General features: G+C 40.0%; 1 protein-coding gene across 1 annotated transcript; it reads left to right on the forward strand.

The window, feature by feature from the left end:
- Positions 1-406: 406 nt before the first annotated feature.
- On the forward strand, positions 407-22,854 carry KEL (Kell metallo-endopeptidase (Kell blood group)). The gene is made up of 19 exons (XM_082278929.1): positions 407-583; positions 746-898; positions 5,954-6,095; positions 7,449-7,652; positions 8,242-8,366; positions 9,292-9,438; positions 9,674-9,736; positions 10,720-10,908; positions 11,303-11,448; positions 12,708-12,831; positions 13,327-13,437; positions 14,466-14,564; positions 15,114-15,191; positions 15,646-15,749; positions 16,620-16,730; positions 18,776-18,843; positions 19,077-19,234; positions 20,041-20,136; positions 21,375-22,854. The coding sequence occupies exons 2-19, from the start codon at positions 881-883 to the stop codon at positions 21,549-21,551; spliced, it is 2,160 nt and encodes a 719-aa protein (XP_082135055.1). The 5' UTR covers positions 407-583; positions 746-880; the 3' UTR covers positions 21,552-22,854.
- Positions 22,855-26,516: the final 3,662 nt, after the last annotated feature.

Below are 26,516 nucleotides of genomic sequence, written 5' to 3' on the forward strand. Positions count from 1 at the left end.
ACTTGAGAAGGTCTCAAATCCCAACATCCACTACTCAGTTTTTAATGTCCCAGAGAAGTGAGGCAGGCTCCCAGTCCTCAAAGCAGAGAAACCTCCCTCCCAAATCTTCCCAATGTGCCTCCTTAAATAAGCGAAGACACACAGGCTGGCCATCTCCTGAGAAACAATGAATAACTGTAAATAGAATAAGTAATTAATGATATTTTTTTAATGCCTCTTAATGGGAAAGAGAAAGAGTCAGGTGGTGTTCACCCCTCGAATGGACACTAGGGTGCAGATGAGAGAGAGAGCAAGAAGCAAGTCAGCACCCTGGCTTTTCTTGTGGGAGGAGGAGCGCTGGGATCTGTACCCCACACTATCTAGCAATAGGCAGAAGCCTCCGGGCCCCAGAGCAGCAGCAGGTTGAAACAGGCCAGTGGCAGGGAGAATATCAGACCAAAACAGGCTTGTTGGGTGGGCAGGATAGTGAGGCTGCTGGAGAGAAGAGAAACAGCAAATAGCTGAGAAGAGGCAGAGGGAGATAGAGAATCACATACTTCTGTTCAAAAAGATTTCGGTGGAGCTCCAAGAGACAGAAGGGCAGGTGGGTCACAGAGACACAGAAGGGGAAGAAAAATATTCTTTTATGAGGAGTAGAGGTGCTAAGAAGGTGGGCAGAGAGTTGCAGAAACACCATTTCCCTCCCTCCCATTTTCTCTAAGGGTGTTTTTCTCAGAGCTTTTCCTTTCTCTTCTCCTCCCCACAGCAAACAGCCAAGCTGGGAAGAAGAGATTGTCTCTGAACTTCACTAAGTGTGTGGGCCCAGAAGACTGATAGCAACCAAGTAAACAGAGTTCACAACTGTGGTAGCCGCAGGAGCAACGCCTGCTCAGTGACAAGGATGAGCACTCTTCCACAGGTAAGGAAATGGGTCTGTCTTGCAGTCTGCTCAGGGACCTTCATTGCACACCTCTCTTTTCCTTCCCCTTTCATAGATACACTGCTTGTTGCCTTGGAGGACCGGGGTAGTTGAGTTTTTGACTCAGTTTGTATCCAGAAAGGTCTTGTCTGGGTCTCAGAATTAATGATGTGGGATATGGTGCCATGATTTAGGGGTTCTTGCCCTTCCTGTTAGTCACCATAATGGCTGTTCTGAGGACTGTTTGAAGCACCGAACAACAAGTAATAATAGTAATAGTAAAAGTATTAGTAGTAGTAATAATGAAAACAACAACAACAATGAAAATAATGACATCTTTTATTCTATCTCCATTTTTTCAGCAAGGTATTATAAGAAAGTACTTACACAGAAACATGCAGTTCCCCCTCCCCAAATAACTGTGGATAAGCAAGGCATAGTTTTTGGAATGTGAGAATGACATGGTGAGCCTAATTGCTTCCCATGAAGCATGGTGTCCTTTTTCTGCTTTGATGTCTTATATAAACAGCTAGCAAAGCCTTAATTGCATATGTACAGACAAATTGCACTGAACTGTTAGCTCAAGGTTGCTAAAAAGTACAGAACATTCAAGGGCAACAGAGATAAGTGTTCTATGTTACTAAGTAATACAAACACAGAAACTTGTATGTGTTGTTACATTGAGATCTGTTCAGTGTGACTGTTGCTGTAATGCCAACGGTCACTTATCTTCATCTTGTCTGCATTTTTACAGCTGAAGAATTTGAAGAAATGTTTGTTTTGTACATCCATTCCCAAATATCTGTGTGATGAAGATCAGACCACAATCATAATTTTAGTCGTTGGCCATAGTTTTGGTCTACAATTTTAGTACTCCAGAATATAATTCAGCAATCTTTCTGTCTCATATTTCATGTGAGCAGGTACTCTATTTCAAACACAGGCTAAATAACATTTAATGGGCTCAATTTATGTACTTAAATAATTTGCTGACAAAAGATAAATTTAAGAAAATGAAGGTTTTTGTGGTATTGGGGCATTAGTCTGAAAATATGTCATCCATGTGAGCAGTGTGATAAACACAATTTGGGTAACAGCCAAAGTTGGTAATTCATTAATAATCTACTGGCTGAAAAATAATACCTTTAAATTATCTGGTAAATAGCTATGAAAAATAACTCAAATTCTCTCTGCCTTTGATCTCTTTATTTTAATTTACTTTATTTTCATGAAAGCTAGATGCTTTTTTTTCTGTAATGCACTAAACACTGTGAAAATGCAAGATGAGGAAGAATTAGGCAGAGCAACTTCAATCTCACTTCAGAACTCAGGAATGGCTCACAAACAGAAAGAAGGAGATGCTGAAGGAAAATCAAATTCTTTGGCTGGTTTAGTTGTATCAAACAGTTCTTACTTTAGTGATAACAGTACTTGTCATGATTCTGCTATCCTAAGTCATGCTCACATATGAATCAGACAATACATAGAGTACATTAATTTAAAATTATAATTTTATAATTATAATTATGTTTATAATTATGTTTATAATTTACAAAAATTAAAATTAATCTTTTAATGATTTTACAGCCACTTGTTTTTACTTAGCTACAGTGAAGCCATTTAAATTTGAGCTTTTGCACATGCTTAAAAACATGAAAGAACAGAAACTGTACTGGAAATTGCATTCATCTTTATGCAAATACTGATTATTCTTCTCATCCATAAGTGAGGCCTATAAGGAAAAGCCCTGTCAGAGACTGAAGTATTTTTATCCTTTTCCACTGTCTTGTTCAACCCATTCACTTGTATCTTTATATGGAGCATGGTGGATGAAGCAACCAGGTCTCAAAACATACCACAATAAAGTGCTGCTGCTTCCTGTAAGCTATGTAATGTTCCTGCAGCCTGTGCCCTGGAAGTGTTGGTATGCCACCTCTGGTTCCATCTAGTTCAATCCACGCTCCTGCCTTGGCCAAGAATCACTCAGGAAGGGGTCTGTATTTCAGTGCGTATGAACCACATAATCCAGTGTGGCATAGAAGTGAAGTTCATTCTGGATAAAGAGTCTGATGGGGATTTTGCTCAGGTCACTATCTGTATAAGAGTATTGAAAGAGCAGGTATTTGTGTGTCTAGATTTGTTTCAGCTGTTGTCATGAAAAGACATAAAGGAGAACTAAATATGACTGCCCTCCTCTTTTTTCTCTGTTTATGTAGGTCCACTGTTTCTCTCAAACCCAGTTACAGAGGCAAGATTAGAAAGACATTTATTATGGAAGGTGAAGTGTTTGAAGAACGCCTTTTATGCTTATGGTTCACATAACACCAGCCATAATCCAGTTTCCAAGTACAGGTCCACAACCAATTTCCACTCCCCTGTCATTTCTTTTGTGCTATGTTATTATTTTGGGCATGCTGCTCTCAGCCAGGTACTTCCCTAGTTGTTTCACAATGGAGACTTAGGGGGGCAGTGCTGTTTCTCTTAGAGATTTTTAAAAATCTGTTATTTGATGCATTTTGCATTTCAAAATAAACATAATATATGGGCCTGAAATAGAACTACTGTTAAGCAGAAATTCATAAGAAATTGCATCGACAGTCTTGAAATACCAATTTCTTGTTAGCACCTCCACAGCCATGCCTTTTATTACTCAAAAGAGAGAAACAGGTGTCCTCTGATAACATGAAACCAAATAATTGCAAAATTACTATTATTTCATGGTAGGAATAGGCTGGATTTTCAGTGTGAAAAACAAGGTCTGTTGTAACAGAGAAGTCTGGAGAATTGTGAATGTAAATCATGAATCATTCACTCTTCCTAAATGGTGAGACATGAAGGCTTGCATGCCAAAGAATAGTTTTTCTATTTCCTTTATCAGCTAAGCTAATTTTCTTTCACTCACTTCCCTACCATACTGTTAAGTTGTGACACTTACTCTCTTACTCTGGGACTCAAACAAGTGTTTTGCTACAGGGGCTTATGAAAGGAATTTCTTCCTTTGTAGTTTGTACACTGTACCTTGCCAGTATGATCATGTTCTGTATCTAGTACCTTCTAATGTCAGGAGTCACTTGTAAGTACTTGCTCTCCATTTAGTTATTCTGTATCCTGCTGAAGAAGTTAGGAGAATAGGATTTTAAACAAGAAAAGCAGTTAGGCATTCAACTTTTGTTAGCAAGTTCCAGGAGCTGAGTAAGCTTTTGAGAGGCTTTTATTCAAGATTGAATAAAATGCACATTTGAAAGATTATAAAATTATGAGGTCTGTTTTTCTATTGCTGATTTTTGTTTTCTGTTCTCTTAATGTTTTTGTGCAGAACTTGTACCATAGTATATTAGTCCAAATGATTAACAGCAGACTCCTTCATTTCCTTAATGTTCCCTTAGGTGAAAGGGTATATACTGTGATGTACTTAATTCCTGTAAGATTTTGCTCCATTTCTTGTGATTTTTGTCGAGATCCATGTTTCCGTGTTTTGTGGAAAAGAACATAGATACTGAGTGTGGTGACAAATGCAGTTTAGCTACTGCATGTAAGGGAGCATGAGAAGAGAGATGACAGTCCAGAACCTGAGAGTCATGACTAGGCAGGCAAGAAGCAATGCCTTAAAAAGCATGGGGTGCACGCCAGTATGGGTGTAAGGCAGGCCTGGTGACAGTGCCCAGGGTCAACCAAGAGTGTAGATTGCCAGGCAAGTCTCTTGTGAGGAGACAGGTTCCAGGTCAAACCTGCAGAATCAAGTCTGTAGGTTATGGTCAGGACACAGATCAGTGGCATGCCTGTCCAGATGAAGGCATGGCTGCCATTGCAGCAAAGCTCAGATGGAGACTGCACAGGAGAAAGGCCAAGTGAAGAAGGGGCATGTTCATTAAGGCTGCCTCTTGCTTTGCCTCAAAGAGTTCCAAGGCCTGACAAGGTTTCTCAAACAGATTTCTTGTATCAGAGGACCAGGATAGAACAGGGAGCTAAACTTGAGCCTGTGGGGACAGTACAGGCCAGGCCCTGACACTGACATGTAGGACCCTCCCAGTAGCACTTCCATCAGCTTTCACAGCTATGAGATTTTCTCCTTGCTACAGCTGAGGTTTTCCATTATCTTCTGGGGTTTTTTCCCCCCTTCTGCCTCCCCTTTCTCACTGTTTATTCTTATTTAGTCATTCCACTTTTCATTTTTTTCAGTTCTTTCCCTTTCTTTATATATTACCAGCATGCATTCACGTCTGTTCTTTTGTAAAGTGTTGTTCTCCAGTCTTATGTACGTCAAAGTATGCAGAAGGAGTGAACACCCAGAGAAAATGTCATCTCCAGGTAGATGCTAGGGGTGTATCCTATGATAGTCATCTAGCTTCCTTTGCAGTCAACAGAGAAAAGGACAAATAACTCCGGAGAATGCTTCAGCTCATGCTAAAACAGATATCTAAAACAGAAGGTGTACTCATTAGGTGCCTAGGCTGTTCCACTGACTAAAAAGACACACCTAGATTATGAACAAAACTAAATTAGAGTGAGATAAGACCTCTCTGTATATAAGATCTTCTCAGTGATTTACAGCTTACTCCAGTTTGTAGAATAGAACAAATCTTTTCTCTCACTTGAACTGGACTTGAGGGCTTAGGATGCAGTATTTTATTTCTTCAGGAGAGATCTGAAATTAGTGCTCAGGTTGCCAGACTGTAGCAGTATAAAGAACCACCAGTCCTAGCCATCCTGTTACTAGTTTTATAGATGCAAAAAGGCTTTGATATATTCAGGAAGTACATGCAAGGTGATTCCATAAAACAGAATGAACCATGGAGGGACAAATCTCCTCATAGCAAGCTGGATTTTCAATGCATAATTCATAACACTGTGCAACAGTTATAGCTTGAAAAGAAAGGGAAATGAGGAAGTGAGAAAGCCTCTGGGAATACAGTCATGTAGATGACTTGGATGACTATTGTGTTTTGGCAGTAGTCCTGTGAGTGATTTTCTAGTAGATTAGGTGGGAGATGGAGTATATTATCAGTGCTAACCTTAATATGAATTTTTCTTTCTTAATTTTTTCTGTCTCTTCAGACCTGTGACCAGGAGCTGAGAACAGGTGCAAAGAAAGAACGATGCCTTCAGGGGAAAAGCGTACTTCTGTGTGCACTTCTTCTCAGTACTCTCCTTGGGTTTACATTGCTTATCACCTACCTCGTGATGACTTGTGCTCTAGGTATAATATGAGATACCCTTTTCTATTCGTCCTCATCCACCCCATTTTAAGACCCCTTTAACTCTTACCTGCCTCCACTGTTTTAAGCTTAACATCAGTATTAAGAACCAGACTTTCAGAATCTCCAGGAATCATAACACTTTTTGTCAAAACGGTACATTTTTCTACCTCTTCCTTGGGTCACAGTGGGGAGAGATCCTCCACATCTGTTCTCCTCTGCCTGCCATTTAATATGCCTGAGCCCAGTTTTGAGGGAGAGCAGCGTTTTATTGTCTTGCACCTCATCAGTGTGTTCTGCTCTGTCTATAGTCAGGAAACAGAACTGAATCTGACACTTGGAGCTCCTCCTCTGCACTTTTATCTCTGACTTAAGTTTAGTCCTGGTTTTCTAGTATAGATCAGTGCAGTCATAGAGTAAAAGAAGAAGTTATAGTTTCTTGCTAATGGAGAAGCTGTGAGTATAGACCAGAAACATTAATTTACCTTCCAAATTTGCTAAAGAACTATCTGCAGAATGGTCCATGTCAATGTCTGTGCATATAGAAAGCTCAATACTGAAGGTGCATTTATATTGGTGGATACAGGTATTCCCTGCTCCAAAATAAGCACTGTTGACTCTTTGCTTAGCTTTTTTCTTTAGCTCTTGTTATGTGTTGGAGACAGTTCACTTCAGAGACCAAGGAAAAACTGTTAGTTCAGATCTAGTCCATTTCTATTCTGCCTACCTTCTCCCATGTCAACTTTGAAACCATAGTATGGGAAGTCTCACCTTGATTTACAAGTGGATTATTTCAGTAAATAATGGATCTGATCTGATGTTGATATAAGATACTGAACTAAAATGAGAACATATACCTGGTGATTTGCAGCAGTTAAGAAAAAGAGAGTTATAGATCAAAGCAAGATATTCTAGAAAGTCCTTGTCCTCTTTTGGCAAATGTCATTGCTGAGAAATGTTTCCCATGCTTGAAAAAAGTTGGTTTAATCTTATGTCATTACTTTCACTGGGCTATGTCCTTCTCTTTCATCACATGTTGACACCATCAGTTGTTTCTTGTTTATCATGTGGCCAAATTCGGCTGATCCAGGGGAAGGACACTGAAAATGCAAAATAATCCAACTTGTGGCTGCCTAGATAGTACAAATAGAGGACAATCTCCGTGGGAAGTGAAAGAGAAAACACACTTCATCCATATTCAGCAATACCTTACAAGGAATTCAACACTGCATGCAGAGGAGCTTGTACCAAAAATAAGTCTTTTGGGGTAAATGTCCCCTAAAAGTGTTTTGTTCAGAGTTGCTCTCACTTTCCGCTGTCACTTCTCAGTTCTCTCTTATTTACCTCCTCTTCAGGATCCTGTGATGCTGAGTCAGATCTTGGTCTATTGGAAAGACTTCTGAATTCTAGGAATGACACTGTAAACCCCTGTGAGAACTTCTACAAATATGCCTGTGGCAGATGGGAAGGCAAACAGTCAAGCAGAACCAGAGAAGAATCACTAAATGTATTTGATGTGTTGTTGGAAGAAAACCTGTTGATCCTGAAAAGGCTTTTAGGTAGGGACAGATGATTGGTGTGTTACCTTCGGCATCTGCCTCGGTCAGAGCTGACAATAGTAGTAACTGAGAGCACAATCATTCCTAACAGGGACTGAGTCCCCTCTCTTCGTTCTTCTATCATTACAGGCACAGATTTGTTTTTGAGTATGTCATATTACAGTAGCTGCATTTTAAACATTTTAATTCCCCTTGCCAAGTGTAACAGATGAAAGTCACGCTTTAAAATTCTGACAGCAACCCAAACCATTTTCCTGTTGCCTTGTCAAAGTAGGCCATTGTTGCTCTGCTAGTCTGAATGTGCACTCTGATGATGTGTCCTGTCTCTGTGGGGGACTGAAGCCTAGATATGCACCATCTTCCTGTTGTACTCCTGCTTCCATGCAAAGAAACTCACATATTTGGTCTCAGGAAGAGTCATGGCGCTAGAAGGTCCCTTGCTTTGAGTCACTGTGGGAAATGTGGATGTATTTATTAAAATGTTCTGGATCAAAGTACAGTATTTTCTTAAAACCGTTCTCTGCTCTAATACTGTCCCAACTTCTTTTTAAACTTATTTTTAAATTTTAAATCTACTTTTTTTCTTCAGAAAGTCCACAGTTTGGGATAAGAGGCTCAGCCAAGGAGAAAGCAATGAAATTTTATCGTTCCTGCATGGATACTGAACGAATAGAATCCCAAGGAGCTCAGACGTTGAAGGACCTCCTAAATCAGGTGAAAGTTTGTGCTATTTCCTCTCCCTCAGGAAGAGAATTCCTGCACGGAGAAGGAAAATGGGCAGTTAGGGTCATACAGTCCTACATGATGTAATTTTTCTAGAATCTGACCCTAGTCATGGTTCACAGCACAACTTCTAAGTGATAAATCTTCTAGCTTTAAATGCTGTTTCAAGAACTGATTTTCTGACATCAGGTACTTGAATCTTTCCTCATGACCTTATGTATTACTTAAGGATGGCAAAAAAACCAATACTGCAAAGAGGGATCATGTTTAATCTCAGAAATTCAGTTCAATAGGATCTGACTCACAGATCAGGGAACACCTGGAATGGATGAAATTTTTGTGTCTAAAATTAGATGATCATTCAGTAGTCAAGGCTTCCAAGAGAGCTTGTTTAAAGGAGAAAATCCTTCTCTTTCCATTCTGGGAGATTTCTCTCAATGCCAGGGAGAGCTGCACATTCTTCCTTCCAACAAAGAGCATTTATGCCCTGTGTCAAAAGAGGATGCAGAACCTTCCAGCAGGAGGAACAGTGACTACAGGCCCACCTATGAATCTGCTTGTCAGGGAGGTGGGACCTTTAATCGCTGATCCCTGTTTGTCCTTCTGAATGGCTTCAGAAAAATGAGACCTATTTCCTGTCTCCTGCTTACCCAGTATTTTTTCCTGCACACTTTGTTGCTAATTACAATTCCTTTTCCTTGTGTCATTTTGCAGTTCATTGCTTTGCTTAGGGAAAAGTGTCAGGTCATTTTAAAGCCAGCAGCATATGTAGAACACTTCATGAGTTTCCCCTGGTGCTTTTTGCTCTGTTGCTTCTCAGTTATCATAATGGCTAAGCTTATAGGTGTAAAAGAAAAAAAATTAAATACAGATCCAACCCGTTTTTCTCACCTGCAGCATTTTTGTCTCTCTCTAGGTTGGTGGATGGCATAACACAGGTCTGGGGGAAACAAAAGATTTTAATGAAACTCTTCAGATTCTCATGGGCAGATACAGCACCTTCCCATTTTTTAGAGTCCTTGTGGGACCTAGTCCTTTTGACCCCAAGACCAATATTATTCAGGTGAGTATGCTAAAGAAAGAGCATTATCAAGGAAGCCCTGTGAGTAAAGAGTCAGACCAAGGCTTGCTCAAGTCAAGCCTTTGCTCTTCTCTGAAGAATTTACAAACATTTTCCAAAAGTAAAAGCAAGTTAATAACATTTCAAATTCCATGATAATTTTTGATTACCAAAATATCCTCACATTTCCATTCTTTCTGAAAATAATAATAAGTTTTTCCTTTACTCCTTTTTGCAGATTGACCATCCTGAGTTTGAGATTCCACTTGAGAGTGAATTCAAAGAGAAAAATTATCTTAAGGTAACATATCAGAGCCTGAAGCTCTGATTTAGCTATTTGATGCAGGGATCTCCTTGAATTACCTCCTGGTTCAGAGTGGTCTGTTTCCATGGGTTATCGTCAGTGACCTCTGAAAATGCATCCAGATGGAATTCTTTACAAAACTCTACTTTTCCAAAGGATAGATTGTAAAATGTAGCCCATTTTAGATCCCAGGTTGAAAACTTCTAGTGTAGAAACAGAATGTTATAATTATAATTTTAATTTCTACTTGCTAAGTAATCTGAATCTGGGCTTCATTTTAGCTTTTGCCTTGCCTGAATGTTTTTTAAAAGATGTTTTTGTCCAAAATAAGGCTTTATAACAAAATTTGTGTGTTGTAGGGAGGGATAGCTAGCATTTTAAGGCATATTTTAAAAAGTTTGAATATAAGTTGAGGGAACAAATAAACAATTTTGACCTTGGGACATTGTAACAAAATAAACCCTGTCATTTCTCCAAATTCATATAAACTGAGTTATTTCAGTTTCTTGTTCTGAGCTTTTCAGAAAAGTCCTCAATAAAACCCCTGAGCCAGCATAAACATTACTCTGAAACCTCATGAAGATAGAAACAAGAAGTTGACATTTTCTCTCCATTGAAAAGCTGGCTCATTATATCACTGAATTTCTCTCCTTTGACTCCAGAGATGGCAGGCCTACATCTCTAAAATTATTCAAGTATTTGAAGTAATTGTGAGCTGTAATTGTGAAGTAATTGTGAGAAAAAATAATCTTTTGGGAATTCAGTGTTCTTCACTGAGAGAGGAACTGTACTTGGCAAGGTGTATTCCACATGAATAATTACATAAGGATGTTGCAGAAAGAAGACAGTTTTAGGAATGGGGCGGGCCTGCAGTAGCTTTCAAAGATTGAAGTTTATACGGTCAAGATGGATGGATGGATGGATGGAGTGACTAATTTTCAGTCATGTATCTTCCATTGGTCACATATTCTGTATTGCAGGTTCTCCGTGTGTATCTCTCATATTTGGAGAAACTGGGGGTCCTACTTGGAGGGACAGAGGATGATCCCACCGATTCCTTTTCCAAGACCTTGTCCTTCATCTCTAACCTCCAGCGAGTTGTCACCCCACTGCAGAAAAGACAGCAGAGGGGGATGCTGTTCTTTCGCACTACCATTAGGGAGCTACAGGTATCTGTGCCTTAGAATTTGACCAACACAATTACACGTGACATTCATGTCTTCATTCTGAAGATCCAGATGAAAAGAGATATCAGACACTCTTATTACATACCATTGTCTTGCAAATTACACTTGGAGCCTGTTGAGCTTTAAATAACCCTTTAACTTATGGTCTTTAACTGACAGTCAGAATTTTTTCAGGCCCACAACTCTCTCCCCTCCCCGGCGCTAATTCCCTTTCAAAAAAGTCAATTCTCCTCTTCAAGATACACATTATAAAAACAATTTAACTTGTCAAAAGTATCTCTTAACAGTATTACGATGACTATCCTAGTTTTCCTGTTATTTCTTGTGAGCCAGTTTAGATTCATAATTCAGCATGTAAGTTTTGTTTTACTTGCAGGAAAAGGCACCTGCTATTGACTGGCTGGCATGTCTCCAGGCTGTCTTCCATCCTATGCCAATGAACCTCTCTCAGCCAATTGCAGTGCATGACATGGATTACTTAAGAGAAATGTCACAGCTCATCAAGAAATGGCACGAGGGAAGGTAGGAGTCGATAGCTATGATTGCTCATGCCCCAAGAAATATTTACTTCAAATACTATAGGTTTAATAGGTCTGTCTTAGAGGCTGCTAAATCCAATAATCTAACAATTGCAAGACACTGTGGCTTTATATCCACAGGTTTGGCCAGTGCTATGGTTTAGCATATATTCCCAATAGGCTTGCATATGCATGTACCATGTCTGAACACACATATAAAATAATATATTTATGTATGTCACACAGAGAGGGAACACAGTGTATTGACTGGCACCCATCCACCCATAGCACTCATACAAACATGAACCCAGACTAATCCTATTCCTCAGCTGCAGCTGATCAGGATTGCTCAATACTAGCGAAATATGCGTGCACACACATGATATGACTCACTCCAATAGCTGGTCTTAGGTATTCAGTCTGTCATGAACCTGGCCAAGATCTCCTGGTGTCCACTTGGATATATCACATGGAATATATGAGTCTTGCATGGAATATATGAGAAACTTGCAAGCAACCCTTGCAACTTTGGTTGCTGGTACTCTGGTGTCTTCCTGTTACAAACACTCCTATCAGGTCTTTTCAGTAGCTGGTCCAAACCACTAGTATTTCCAATAGCCAGCTCTCAGACTCCTGCTCTCTCCAGAAGCCAGCTGGATCCAAAGTCCCTCCACTAGTCTCAGGCTCGTTGTCTCTCCAGCATCCAATTCCATCCCCACACACAGTGAGTAGAATGTTACTTAACAATAGCATTTAATAAGATAGGACGTATCCTGGTGACCATGTGCAGAGCTCAATCAGACAGACGCCCTGGCAAGCACAAGTTTATGCTCAACCATCCCTTTCTACCAGCTTTCCTCTCTTTTTTCCCACATATATTCTCCCAATCCACTATGATCCTTTCCTTTTCCTGCCTTTGGTCCTTCCTGTAAACATGCCATCATAAATCTTACAGAATCCCACAGACCTCTCATAATATTCTGTAAGTTTCACCCAGTCCTAAAAGTTATCCTTCTCCAACTTCCTATAAAGAATCCTGTGCCCCAGCAGGCAGTTACCCTTTAAGTCTCCACAGTGTTTTGGGGAGTTCCTTTAGTAGACTCCTGTCAATCATCCTCCTTTGATAGCATCCAGGTGTATTCCATTCAGAGTTCTTTGTTGTCATTGTTCAGGTTCCTAGGATTTCTCTGCCTCAAGTTGCTCCTCTGATGCTTGCCTCACTTGTGTGTTTATGGTGACCAGCCTTCAATCTTCTGCCTACAGGGTCCCTCACATTTATATGATTGTTTGTCTGATTGGGAATCTCTCCCCAGCCCTTGACAGTCGATTCCAAGATGCACGCCTGGAGCTGTATAAGATCCTTTATGGAAAAATGGGATCTAGAATGGTGAGTCAGCCTTTTATCAGCTTCTTCAGCCTCCCTAACAGCTGAACACTGTAGGTCATACCTTCTGAATGTTCCCTTGATGCCTTAGATGAATGGAGTTTCTTAGATTTGGAGAGAAAAACTACTCTCCCCAAACCATTAAGTGCTTCTTTTTTCTCAAAAGAAATGTGGAAGTAGACATGACACACAAAAGTTTAGAGAGCTGAGTGTACTGTATCATGGAGTAGGAAAAATATATAGATGGTCATCTTTCTTCTATGGATTTTTCTCTGCTAACATACAAATCTTCATCTTGAGGTAAGTGGAGTAGATCATAAGGAAATAAATGTTTTAGAAATGTTTACTGAGGTAGCTTAAATAGAACTACATTACATATTCACTGCTGTCATTCTTAGTCAGCAGTGCATATGCTACTGACCACACATCTACATATCATTTTACTGATTTCCTAGTTCTTTGCCCTCACTCTCATGTGTCTCTGCTTTGTTCCTACAGATGCTAGCTGAGCGCTGGAGGAAGTGCTTGACTGATACCAGCTCTTTCTTTGAGCCAGTTCTAGGGAAGATGATTGTGCAAGAAATTTTCCCTGAGCAGACCAAGAAATTTGTAGGTATTCATCACCTTAACCCCCAAGCAAAGCTCAGATTCACCTCTTTCTTTTTTTGACATGCCACCTTAAGACCACATCAAGGCAGCAAAATCATGTGTAGGTTTCCTGCCTCTTTATATATTCCTCTGCTTACGCAAGTTCCCTCCTTTTTTTGGAATATGTCAGAACAAGATATTGCTGTCATTCTAAAATGATCAATGCTAAATACCAGCTATTAGCTTTGTCTCAACTGTTAGAAAAGTCATATGTGCAGTACCAATAGCTATGACAGCAGTACAAATGCATGCAACCTCTGTGTGCTCCCTGGAATAAGAGTTAGTTAACAGTTAGTTAACACTATTCATCACCAATGTGATATATCTCAACAAGAACACTAAGCATTCAAATGAAAACATTCTGAATGGATCTACAGTAAAAAAGAACACCTGAATGCAGTGTGGAAAAGATTTCTTTTTTTTCATCCTGTGATGATCAGAGTTCCTTTCTCTTTTGAGGAAAGTTAGTGTAGCATCAGGTTTTGCAAACAGTTTGAAGTCTATAAGGTGGCAAGAGTAAATAACACCAAGAAAAGCTAATGGGAAAACCAAGACTACATGTAGTGAAGCATAAATTTTGATTAATAAAGCATAATTTTGAGAAGGATTAACTCAGATTGCCATAATTTTCAAAAGGGAGACACCAGCAAGAAATACTTGTGGATACTGAATTTTCATTTTGCTCATGAAGGGGTACAATTATTCATTATTGAATGAGAAGGAATTGTCTCCCTCTAAGTTACTGTGAGAGGCCAGATGAAAAGGTGCGTGGGAGAGAACAGTGAGCCCTGTGAGGAAAAACTGGATGCCAAATAACTTAAGCCTAAATCACTGTAGAAACTGAAATATTTTCTTTCATCACAAAAAGAAAGGAATTTTCCCTCAGTTATTCTGTGGTTGAATTGCTGGAAGATGCGAAGATGGTAGCTAAGAGTGAGCAATGTTTTTGTGCAGTTGCGACCATGCCTTCTTTTTTTTATCCACGGCAGGCTGAGCAGATGTTCTCTGCCATCCAAGATGCCCTCTACGACCGCCTGGATCAGGTGGAGTGGATGGATGAACAGACTCGCCGAAACGCTAAAGCCTTGGTGCGTGCACAAGGCAGGAAGTACTGAGGCCTTCCTTTCCCTGAAGCCTTTGGAGAAGGAAGAGAAGAGACCTGCACCTTTATATATTCCTACCTGCTTCTACAGGCACACAATCTTAAATAGATGTCTTATTCATACTAAATATTGAAGGTGGTTTTGTAGGTGCCATAGGTACACATACACTGATGTGTAGGCATAGAGAGGCTCAGTTTTTGTTTGTCCACGGACACTCTGAATCAATTTTATTGAGATACAATTCAATTTTATACATCTAGTAAGGTTAAAAGCTAAAAAGCTGAATGGCAGAAGACAATACAAACAAAAAGAATAGAACAACATTAGGCCTCAGGTCGTAGAATTGAGAAAGCAGAGCAGCAGGACAAGATATCTTCTTGAAACAGAGTATCTGTCCTTTTAAAGGGCTGACTCACAGATCTTGCTTACATTGGTTGGAAATAGCCTTTAAATGGACTTGCAGAATGTAAAGCCTCCTATTGATCAAGTTTCTTTTTGTTTGTTTGTTTGTTTGTTTGTTTATTATTATTTTAGGTTTCCAAACTACAAGTGGAGATTGGTTATCCAGCTCACATACTCCAGACTGACAAAGTGAACCTGGAATACCAGAATGTGAGGCATATAATGTAAACATGCCTGCCTCATTACTGGCAGTTTACCTGTATCAGCTGCTATCTTGTCTGCTTACAAAAGAGGCTATGACCTCTGGAGCACATTTCCTACTTATCATTTTTTGGGAACATATGGGGCCAGAGAACCTTAATCTGTTGCTTCTATGCTGTTGCCTATACTGTCTCCTATTTAGAGTGGCTGGCCTGATCGAAGTAATTTTTTACCTGTTTGTATGTTCTGTTTGGCCTTCAGATAACATTCCTGTCATATCTTAAATTGAAGGTCTTTAGAACTTGGAGAGAAAAAACCTACAAGTATCCCATTGGTTTCTCTTTTGATAAACCCTTTTTTGATCCATGAGACTTTTTTTTTCTAATTTTTTCTTTTTCTCAGTTGTTCAATTCATTCCTTGCTTTTGCCCTGTGACAGTCACATTCCCTGTCTTTTCCCTCAGTTGGAGATAAATGAAGACACTTTTTTCCTCAATGTCGTGGCTTGCTTGAAAATATTGAGGGAAAATTCCTACCTGAAGCTCCTTCAGCATCACCCGCAGGATAAGTAAGTAAGATAGTGATCTGAAAAATATAACAGAATCACACACTTATGAACCAGCTGAGGTTGGAGATCAACCTGTTGGAATCACCTAGTCCAATCCTCCTTCTCAAGGCAGGATTAACTAGCTCAGGTCACTCAGAACTCTGATAACTGTATGTCTATAGCTCTCTTTTACTGTGGAAGAGGAGGAAGGGCAGGTGGGGGCCAGTGGGCAGAATTGGACTCAGTACTTCTGAATGTGGTTTCTCCAGTTCTGAATGTTGCTGCAAGTCTGCATTGCTGCATCCTGCTTTAAAAAAACCCTTGCATTTGGCAGCCTGTCCTACATTCAGCCTGAGCAATGCGACCAAAACACCCCATCATTGTGAAGAGACCACCAGACCCCTGAAAAAACCCCACTTTTTTTGACCATACACCCCTGATTAAGAGGGATAGCTGGTTCTCCTGGGCTTCACAACAAAGTAAACAGCAAAGCACTGTGATGACATGAATGCTGGTGGAATCACCTCAAAGGCAGGACATAGGATGCTTCAGAAGGAAGGCAGCATTGACAGACGTGCTTTGGACCTTAGTCCTCCTGAAGAGTATTCTGTGCAGGACTTCACAGGAGGTTACTAATCCTAATTTACTTGTCAGGAAAATTGTGAGGGAGAATCCCTTTATGTCTATGAAAACTGAGCTATTAGTTCTGGCCATCTGTAAACAACTGAAGATTTATTTCAAACACCTGTAACTCTACATAATGTGAATTTCATAATTTGCTGGTGCTGTGTGAACAGTTGAACAATTTTTGCAAGCCGGTGCAAGAAAGGATCAAAGTTTGAGATAAGGAGTTAATACATTCTCTAATTTCTCTTTTTATTTTGCTTCTAGCTGGCGTGTGCACCCCTGGAGTGTGCATTCATACTATTCAATAAGGCACCACATGGTGGTCTTTCCAGCTGGAATGTTCCGCAGTCCGTTTTTCCACATGGAGTTTCCCAGGTATGGAGGGGCTTAAGAGGTTCAAGCTGAATGTAGTCCCTGGGCTGCACCATGCTTTCAGGAGGAATCTTAGTGGGTGGTCTGTCTTTAATCGGTTTTTTTTACTGCATCCCGGGGGGAAACCCAGCTTTTTCTAAAGCTTGATGAATTCTTGGAGTGAGTGATCGTTGACTCTGCTGAAGCAAAATCAGAATCTAGGTGAAACTAAACTAAGACAAAGATACTATTCCAGAGCAAAGAGGCAGAAGTCATATGTAGGTTAACTGCAAAGAAGACATTTCACCTTTGCCCCTCATTTTCTAGATTCCAAGGATTCCTGAAATCTAACCCAGAGAAAACAGGAGCCTCACAGAGCAACTTCTTGTCAGAAGTCTTTTTCAAATGTATCACAGTTCTCCTTTCATTTTTTTTTAAGAAACCTTTTCTGCCAAGCAAATAGATGTTTAATTCTGAGTCTTCCCCTGCAATAATGACACTTCTCTAGATCATACTCCTCTGGTTGTGTTCTTTCGTCACATGGAACAGATCTCTTAAGCAATATTTTTTCTGATAATAAAAGCACTTCAAGCAGTTGATCGTAAACATGTCATTCAATGTCCTTTTTGCCTGATAGTGGATAGATACTTGTCCTAATACCATTGTACTGAAAGATAAGCTCACGTTGTGGCAAGAGACTGAAGTTTGAAAGAAACATGTCTTAAGATTGCTTAAAAGTAATTATTTTCTCAGTAGTGATCTAGAAGTCACCAGTCTTTGCAGTATTTAATTAATTTATTATAGTATGAAGAAAAGGACATCTCAAAAGAATAGTAGAAAATAATTTTTTTTTCCAGTGGTATGGGCTGTCACTGTATTTTTCCTCTGTGAAAAATGTCTATGCCTTCTTATTCCTTTTGTATTCAGTGTTAGTAAAGTACATTCTTTTCACTGTCACCTCAGTTGAATAGACTGATAAGTAAAACTTAATCAGCTTTTGGTGAGTTGGTACAATGGCATTTTCTCAGATGATGCTCTGGAGTTTAAACTTTACTGGCAAAAGCTAATTCAGGTGACTATGAAGATAATTTTTAAAACAAGAACTCAGCAAAGCAGTACAATTGTTACAGTATCATAGAATCATAGAAATAATTGGGTTGGAAGGAACCTTTCTTTAAACATCATCTAGTTCCACCCCCCTGCCATGGGCAGGGACACCTTCCACTAGACCAGGTTGCTCAGAGCCGCATCCAACCTGGCCCTGAACACTTCCAAGGATGGGGCATCCACAACTTCTCTGAGTAACATTTATAAATTATCAGCTATAGAACTCTTACTGAGTTCCCAGCGATGAAGTAATGATCCAGTACGATAATTTCATGCTTCAGCTGTGTTAATCAGTGCACGGGAAGATAGAATGAGTCCATAATTTCATATAATGGAAATGCATTTTGAGTGTTCTCTTCCTTTTGAGAGTATCTGTAAATTCATTGCATAGAACCATAGAAATTCCATTCGGAAAGAACTACTGGAGGTCTCGAGGACAACCTCATGCTTGTGGCAAGATTGCCAATGCTAGACCAGAGTAATTGCAGTCAAATCATCATGATTTTAATTTGCCTTGCCAGTTTTATGTATTCTTTCTCACTAGACAAAAGTTGCAAGATTGCTTCTCCAAACATCCTGCTTTTGTATGGTTACCGTTGTAGCTGCTGTTTGTGCAGCATTTCAGACAGTAGAGGGTCAATAAGGACATATTTCAACAACAATACCTGTCATTACAGCTAATGAAGGCAGAATCTCATTCATAGACTCTTCATTGTTATGATGGCTTATTAGCTACAAATACTTTAAAATAAGCCCATAATACAATTTTAAGCATTGGTAGGATAATTTATACTTGTATTTGCACTTTTACACATCTGAGTGACAACACATACAAAGTGTTTCTGTGGGGTCCCAGAGCAGAATGCTCCTGTGGAGCACACAGTTGTGCTCAGTGGCTATAAAGAATGCTCCTCTGCCCTCTTTTTCTTTCCAAAAGCACTCTTTTCATCTTTATTTTTCAGCGCTGTGAATTTTGGAGCCATCGGGGTCTTCATGGCACATGAAATTCTTCACTCATTCTATGGTTATGGTGGGTACTGGCTGTGGTGTCTTTATTTACTCTTCTAGGTCCCACTGGTACTTTCCCTTAGAGGATCTGAAATCCCGGTCCTTATATCAGTGTATACATATATTATTGAGCTAGATGAACTTAAGGAAAACACATTCCAGTACATGATGGCTACTAGGAAGAATCAGGGATTAATGTGAGGAACACAGGTGAATGCCATAAATAGTTTTACTTCTAGGACTTTTCCCCCACAGTGTTGCCTGTGGACTGTCCTGCATGCAACAGGAGTGCACTACAAAGATCTACAGATTGCTTGGTCGAACACTATGAAAGCTACAGCTTTAATGTCAATGGCACCTTCACACTATTGGAGAATACAGCTGACACTGGAGGGCTCGCTGTCGCTTACCAGGTATTGTGGTTTTCTTACTTCTGGAATCTCATAACATACAAGATTGCCCTGCTGCTTCCCTCTCCCACATCCTTCTCCAGTTCCAGGTTTCTTACACCACCTGTGTCAGTGAAGCATGAGCCCAGCATGTCCTCTCTTAGTCCAGAGAGAGGTTCCTCACAAAGCTTTGCTCATAGTCTCTATATGTCCATGTAAGACAGCTTCTCTCCTTCACCACCTTTACTTCCCTGTTTATGTCATGCATACAAAGGCATGCTATTGTATATACGCTTATGTTATACTTGAGGAAGTAAGCTGAGACATGAAACAGAATTTTGTGTGGTGGTGAAATGACTATAACAATGTTTTCAGCAGTACTTTAGAGAGAATTTTTTGTTTCCTCATACACTACTTTAGCAGTTTAACTGCTGAGGGTAGTGTGAGACCCCTAGGTCTAAGACGGTACTTGTTACATTTTTCATGAAGGACATTGGAAGGTAGAAATTCTTTAATCTATAGTCAAATATTTGTGATTTGTTTTGAAACTAATTTTCATTCCTTTATAGTACAATTACAACATCTTATGACAATGTGTGTGGTAGTATCGGTGTAGTAGCATCTGAAATGGTAAAGAAAGTAATTATATTGTTACTCTCCCACTTTAGATTTTTTAAGGGCATGGCCAGCAGCAGAAAGCCTCAGAGTGAGATAAAAAGTTGCTAATTTATTAAATATTTATCAAATTAATAGATTTTACTGCTAGAAGACATGAGCTTGCAATACTGTCTAAAGGAAGCTTTATTATTATCCATTTTATCTCTCCACAGGCCTATAAGAATTGGATGAAAAAGCACAAAGAAGAGAAGGATTTACCTAAAATTGGACTTTCACATGATCAACTTTTCTACCTCAGTTTTGCTCATGTAATGAATGCTAATCGTGTGTCTTTCTCACTCTCCATTTCTTCCACACTTTTTCTCAATCACTTTTCTCCTTCTTCACAGAACTGGGAATGACCAATGATTCTGCAAGATTCAGAATCTTAGTTAGAAGCTAAAATTCATATTTACAGCTCCTAACCTGTTATGGATCTCAAAGCTAACAAAAGACCTGTCTGCAAATATATATTTTACAAAGCACTGAAATCCACCACAATTAAGTCATAGCAGACCAACTGTGTCAGGGAAAGCAGGCTTCATAGCCAGCTTCTGACTACTTTCCTTTCTGTTGTGAGTAATCTTACACATGGAAAGAGAAACCTAACTGCAAAAGTAATGTATCTGTCCATCCTTTCCTTCATTCACTTCTCCGTCATGGTGAATGGCTGAATGTCATGTCACTCTGAGTGACTGATAGTGAAAAAACGAGTTCAAATGTTATTTAGAGCTGGAGAACTAGAAGTACATGCACACATAGTTTGTGGTTTTTGTGGGAATCTGCAGTAAGGATTTCTGCAAATTGTGGAGCTGTGCGTAGCTGTGCTGTCAAGTTCCTCATGATAGATGGTGGGATTTCTGTGCGCAAAAAATCACGTCCTTGTAAGTCAGTGTAACTGCAAAGGGAAAAGTTTTGTGTGTTCATTAAGTCAGAGCAGTGTGTAAATAAACAGCTTATTGGGTCTTGGTGGCAAGATTTGCATTTCAGAGGCTGTCTGGCAGCTACTGCGTCGTTTGTTGATAAATAAAGACTGAAATAATGAGAATGAAGACTTGGATTGCCAGCTTAACACCAGAAAAGTCATATAATCCTCCCCCAAGTCTCTTGAGTAGTAATGGGATTTTGTGCAAGTGCTCCCCTTTGTTGATGAGCACTCACTGATTTCACTTAAGAAGCTGAATCTAGGCACTGAGACATCTTCACCACTATTTTAGATGGAGTCCAAGGTTGCATGAGCCTAGCCAGGGTGGCCTAAACTCTCTGTGTTCTGGACTATGAAGTATAGAAAAAGTGCAGATGGCTTGTCAGAGAGTGAAATGGGAACAGAGAAGTTTAAGGAAAGGGAAAACAATCAGAAGAAAGATCTGAACATTGTTGGCAGCCACGTAAGCATGTCTCCTTGTTTACTCCAGCACCCTCTGATGTGAGAGGCATGAGAAGCCGTAAGTCTTGTTCACACGAGGACTTTCGGCCAAACTGACTTTTCTATTTTGCTTCCCTTCAGGCAATGTGTGGATATCAGGATCCAGAGAAACTCCAGTCTTCCCTGAACACAGATCCACATAGTCCCTTGCCACTTCGTGTGTCTGGGCCTGTCAGCAATAGCCAGGACTTTTCCAAGAGCTTCCAATGTCCCAGTGGATCCCCAATGAACCCAGAAAACAAATGTCGCATCTGGTAATGCACATGGAAAAGGAGGAAGAGAGATGTGATCCCAGGGAGAGGAAGGCCTGGTACATTAAAGTATGACCGTCTTCTCAGGGCCTCTAGGGTGACATGGTGCTCTTATTCACTCCTTTGCCTTCCTTTTCTTGTTATCCTTTCCTCAGCACTTGGTGGTAGGGAAATTCTTAAACTGATCTTGTAAGGAGGGGGTCTCCTCCAAGGCTCTCAGCTCTCTGTCCCAGATGTGTGACAATTCTCAGGGCAGCAAGGTGACTGGACAGTTTCTAGTAGGCAACAGCTGCTGAGGAGTTGTGTACAGAAATACTGTTACATTGTTAGTCCCTCTGTTCAGTGCATTTACCTGTCTGCTCCAGCAGCCTCACTGTCATGTTGAAAGGGCAAGTCAACAATCTGGAGCTGTAAGACTTGTTTGTATCTTACAATAGCTCTTGGGAAAATCCTGTGGGTTACCGGGCAAACCACACAGAACTTACAAGAGAGGGAAGAATTCTCTTCTCTTCTTTTGCTAATAAATGGAGACAGGTGCTTGGAAAGACTCAGTGGCTACAATTTGTAGGCTGAAGGTAAGTCACTTAATAATGAAGTTTACTGAAGGCCTTCTCTGCTCTGTTTTTGTTTCATCAGCAAAACTCAGACATAAGAGGAAAGAGGAAAGCATCCCCATTAATGGTAGGGGGACTGGGGAGCTGAGAACAGATTCTCTTTCCAACAAGACTCTTTTTTTTCGTGTCTAGGGTTGAGGATATGGTAGAGGTTGCAGTATGGGACAGTCACAGGGGTTTCTAGAAGTTTCTGAAGGTTGAACAACTAGAATTCCAAGAGCTTCTCTGGATCCTGAAGCTGGTTCTCTCCTTACATTTGTAAACATTTACCATCCAAGCAGAGGAGTAGAGCTGTTACAGGATTTTACTTTACTTGAAACTGAATTTTAGGTATTAATTTGCTTTAGAGCAAAAGCAGAGTAAGAAGCAACATGGTTTGGAGCAACAGAAGTGCCTAAAGTACATTCTTAAGAGCAGTGTAATAATTACATCTATTTCACATTCTCATAAATAGAAAATTTATACCAATGTTTTAAAATTTACCGACGTTAGTAATTATAAAAAAGACACCTTTTGCATACTCTTCAAACTGTTTTTGTTTATGGGAACATTTTTATTTTACTTATTATATTGACTGCCTGGGGATTGTTTGTGGAATGGGTGATGGCAAGTGGAAACATCCCTTATCAATGTAAGCATTGTAAAAATAACTGTGTTAATCCTTTTCAAGTACTGACAAACAGAGCAAATGTTTTCCAAGAATGGACTGTTCAGAGATTTTGTTTTCATTAATTAACAAAAATACTAATAAACTGGTTGCTTCTGAGAAAAAAAAATTACTTTGATTGCAAACTCTCTATCATCAGGCCTGTTTCTTTTTTCTGTATTTGTACTGTTCACAACATGACCGGCACTGTTAGCTGAACTTCACAAGTAATAAATAAGAATACCTCAAAATAGTTTGACTTACTTACCATCATTATAAATAACAAATTTGGGCTTGTGCTTATTGTTACCATTTAAACAGAGTACGCTCTTCCTCCCCTTCACTCCTTCAATTGATTTTCTCCTAGCAGCATGTCCAGACAGTTTTTCTTTTAGATGCTAATAGCAAATAATGTTGCATAACACTTTGTGTGTAATATAGACACTGTTTCAGTGTTCTGAGACTACTTGGCTTCTGTGCTTATAGTGTTTAGAAAAAGCAAAAGCTACCGACAATATGCATTTTGAGGAGTCTACCTTGTTAAGTGTATGTGGAGGCACAGTTCCCTGGAATATGCTTTATTTTTTTCTTGTTCTTCCAATATATGTGGAATTTAATAATATTCTGTTTAAAAGACAGATTCACCCCTGAAATTGGTGAGTTGAATCAGTTCTTTTTATTAACTATGACGTTTTTACACAAAGAAAATATGAGAAGTGCAAGCAGGGAAGTCTGGCTTAGAAAAAAGTACTGAGAATTTATTGTGTCTCTCAAGAAGAAAGGAAAACACTTTCAGTATGTGCACAGGGTCCTTGCCCTTATCTTCAGTGTTCTAGTTCAATTCCCTGGGATGTGGTTGGTGAAGATAAGCTGTATTGTCCAGTAGGTGATCATGAAACATAAGTAGATGTTCAAATTGTTATCATCCATGATCACTGAAATTATTTCATGCTCTATGTCATGCATAAAAAAAGGACAATCTCCAGGAGAAGAGCGAGATTCAAGAGTAAAACCTTCACTGCTGAATTGCTCCGTGTCTCTGAGTCCTCAGGCTGCACCATATCGATCACCTCCATTCCTTCCCCAGTTGAGGAGGCCACAAATGCCTCCTCCATTTCCTCCCAACCTGTAAATGAGGTAAAAAGAGAAAAACATAACCTTTCTTCTTGTTCACTTCTTTCATACTTGAATCCTTTTTACCTCTACTTCCCTCCTGCTTTTTACTCCCTGCTTTCTAAACTTTCAAACCCATTTCATCTTCACTGTATGTGCATTTCCTCCTTCAAAAGCAGCTTTTCATTCATACCACTTTCCACTGTCTGCTTCCCTTGTCCTTTTCTTGTTTCTATGATTCTGATTTTGAAATCTTCCCTTTTAGAAATCACTTTTTCCTCATTCTCTCTTGCATCTTCATGTTTTTCTCCTTTCCTGTACTTTTCCATTACAAAAGTCACTCCAGGTTTTTGTTTTATCTTTTCAGGGCCTTGACTATAGCAGTACACTGTAACAGCCCTTAAAAGCCTCAACTGGAGCCTTTACCTGTATCCCATGCATCCAGGAGATGCATTTAAGCTTGGGTCTGGGTCTCAGATCTCTATTTGTGGTCTGCTGCAAGTATACTTATCTCCAGCTCCATCTCCATCACAGCTGTGCCTGGACCCTTCTGTGCTAGATCCTGACCTACAAACTGACCTCCTGGTTTGACCTTGAACATGCCTTATCACTATGGACTTGTCTGGCAGTCATGGGACTGTGTTTTACTCTATTTTCTTTCATTATTTCACCCTGCTCCCCAGGGGTGTCCTGGACCTTTCCTTTCAGATCTCTGTAGGGTGTCAGGGGACAGCTGAGACAGGAGTCTGCAGTCAGGACTGCAGGCCATCTAAGAGGCCTTGACATCTATGACTAGCCTAAATTTGTGCCTTGCCCACGTCCTCTGCCCCGTGTAAGTGTAGGGTTGGGCAGTCACTGGACCGTGTCTGACCCTGGTCACCGTCACTAGGGTTGGTCTTGACACTGACTGGTATTCCTTCTTGAACTTGGACTTGTCTCAACATCATGGACCTCCCTGGTGACCTCTTGTCTCACCCTGACTGCCATCTCCAGGCCTGTCCTGCTTGGGCCTGTGGGATGGCCTTGCTATCCCACTCCGTTGCAGGCTCCATATTCCTTAGGGATCATCTGGTCTCCACTTCCCTCTGGCATATATCTTCTCATTCCTCCTCTGATTTTCTCTTTGCAAAACCAAGCTTCTCTGTCCCCACCTAGTCTCATATCCTGCCCTTAGCTGCTCTCCAAGCCTCTTATTTGTCATCCTCACACTTCAACCCATCCTCTCACCTGCTGTTGGACTGCTTTCCTTTTGTGGTTCATTCTTGGCAGTGTGAATCGTGCTCTGGATTTTTACCGGTACTGAGCAGTAAGTGACTGGGAACAAACTCGTCAGATAGACGGCAAATCCCAGGAAAATTATCAGGGTTGCATTACTGCCCATCCTATTTTCTTGTCCAGCACAAGATACTTTTGCTCCTTGCTGCTTTTCAGGTAATGGAGTCTGGAGATAAGTACCAGCACAGCTTGGTTTGGGGCACATTGTGACATCATGACAGCACCTGACATACAAAGGTGTCGCATGTTGTTCAACAGAAACACTGTGGACTTTCACCCTAGGTAGCTAAGAAGATCCCAAAGCAAGAAAAGTGTGTGAAAGTTTTTGGGAATCTTTTTTTTTTTTAAAAGTATGTCTCTGCTGAAAGGTAAAAAAGAGAATGAAGGGGATAGGATCACAAAAATAGGATGCTACCTAATGTGAAAAAAATCACACTTAATCCTGAATATTTCTGTAGCTGACAACTGACTGAAAGTGAACAAGAAGTGTTTCATAAGACTGGTACAAGTGGAGTGGAAAATGTAATGAATTTCCCACTTCAGTACTTAAACAATTATCAGTAATTTGTGTTGTTTGGCTCAAACAGCCTCAGTGAATAGAAATACATTTTTTTAAAAAAAATTCAGTCTAATGACAAGCATGTGTTTTAAATGACCTCTAGATGGTGATCTAACAACATCAATGCAGAAACAGCTCATCTTGCTAAGCACCTATTCTACAGAGAAAAAACGCATCTTGTGTCTCATTAACCCTTGCCACTGACTTTGCCAGACCAAATTGCCCACTCTAATTAAATCTCTGTCCAGATTGCATTTTAGAACTCTGATGATGGCTCTTCGCCATGCAGCCTGGAAGACAATTTTCTGGTTATTTCAAACCCACATTTAAACCCAACTATTATTTGCTGTGCCAAATTTCTTTCACACTCCTGAAATTTACATACAGATTTCTGTTAAGGTCCCTCGGATTTTACTTTCATTTTGTTTGTTTGTTTGTTTTTGGTTTTGGCCTGTGTTGATTTTGTTAGAAGGGTTTTTTGGTGGTGTCAGGGGGTGGTTGTCATTTTTTGTTTGTGCTGTTTTTTTCTTTTCTACTATTAGCAATGTCCCTTCATTCAAGATCTTCACATATTTTTCCTAAATGCCCACAAACCTGTCTGGAATTTAGGCAGGTAAGAAAATGAGCTTGTCAAATGAAGAAAATCATTATCCCAGGCCTATGACAGTTACTACAGTCTTAAGCATATGCAAGGATATATACACTCTGATTTGTAGGCATTGAGATTTCTGCACCAGGTGGTGGTCTTAGATCAGTTTCAGCTTG

Source organism: Coloeus monedula (assembly GCF_965178545.1).
Source record: "Coloeus monedula genome assembly, chromosome: 3".
NCBI classification, from domain to species: Eukaryota; Metazoa; Chordata; class Aves; order Passeriformes; family Corvidae; genus Coloeus; species Coloeus monedula.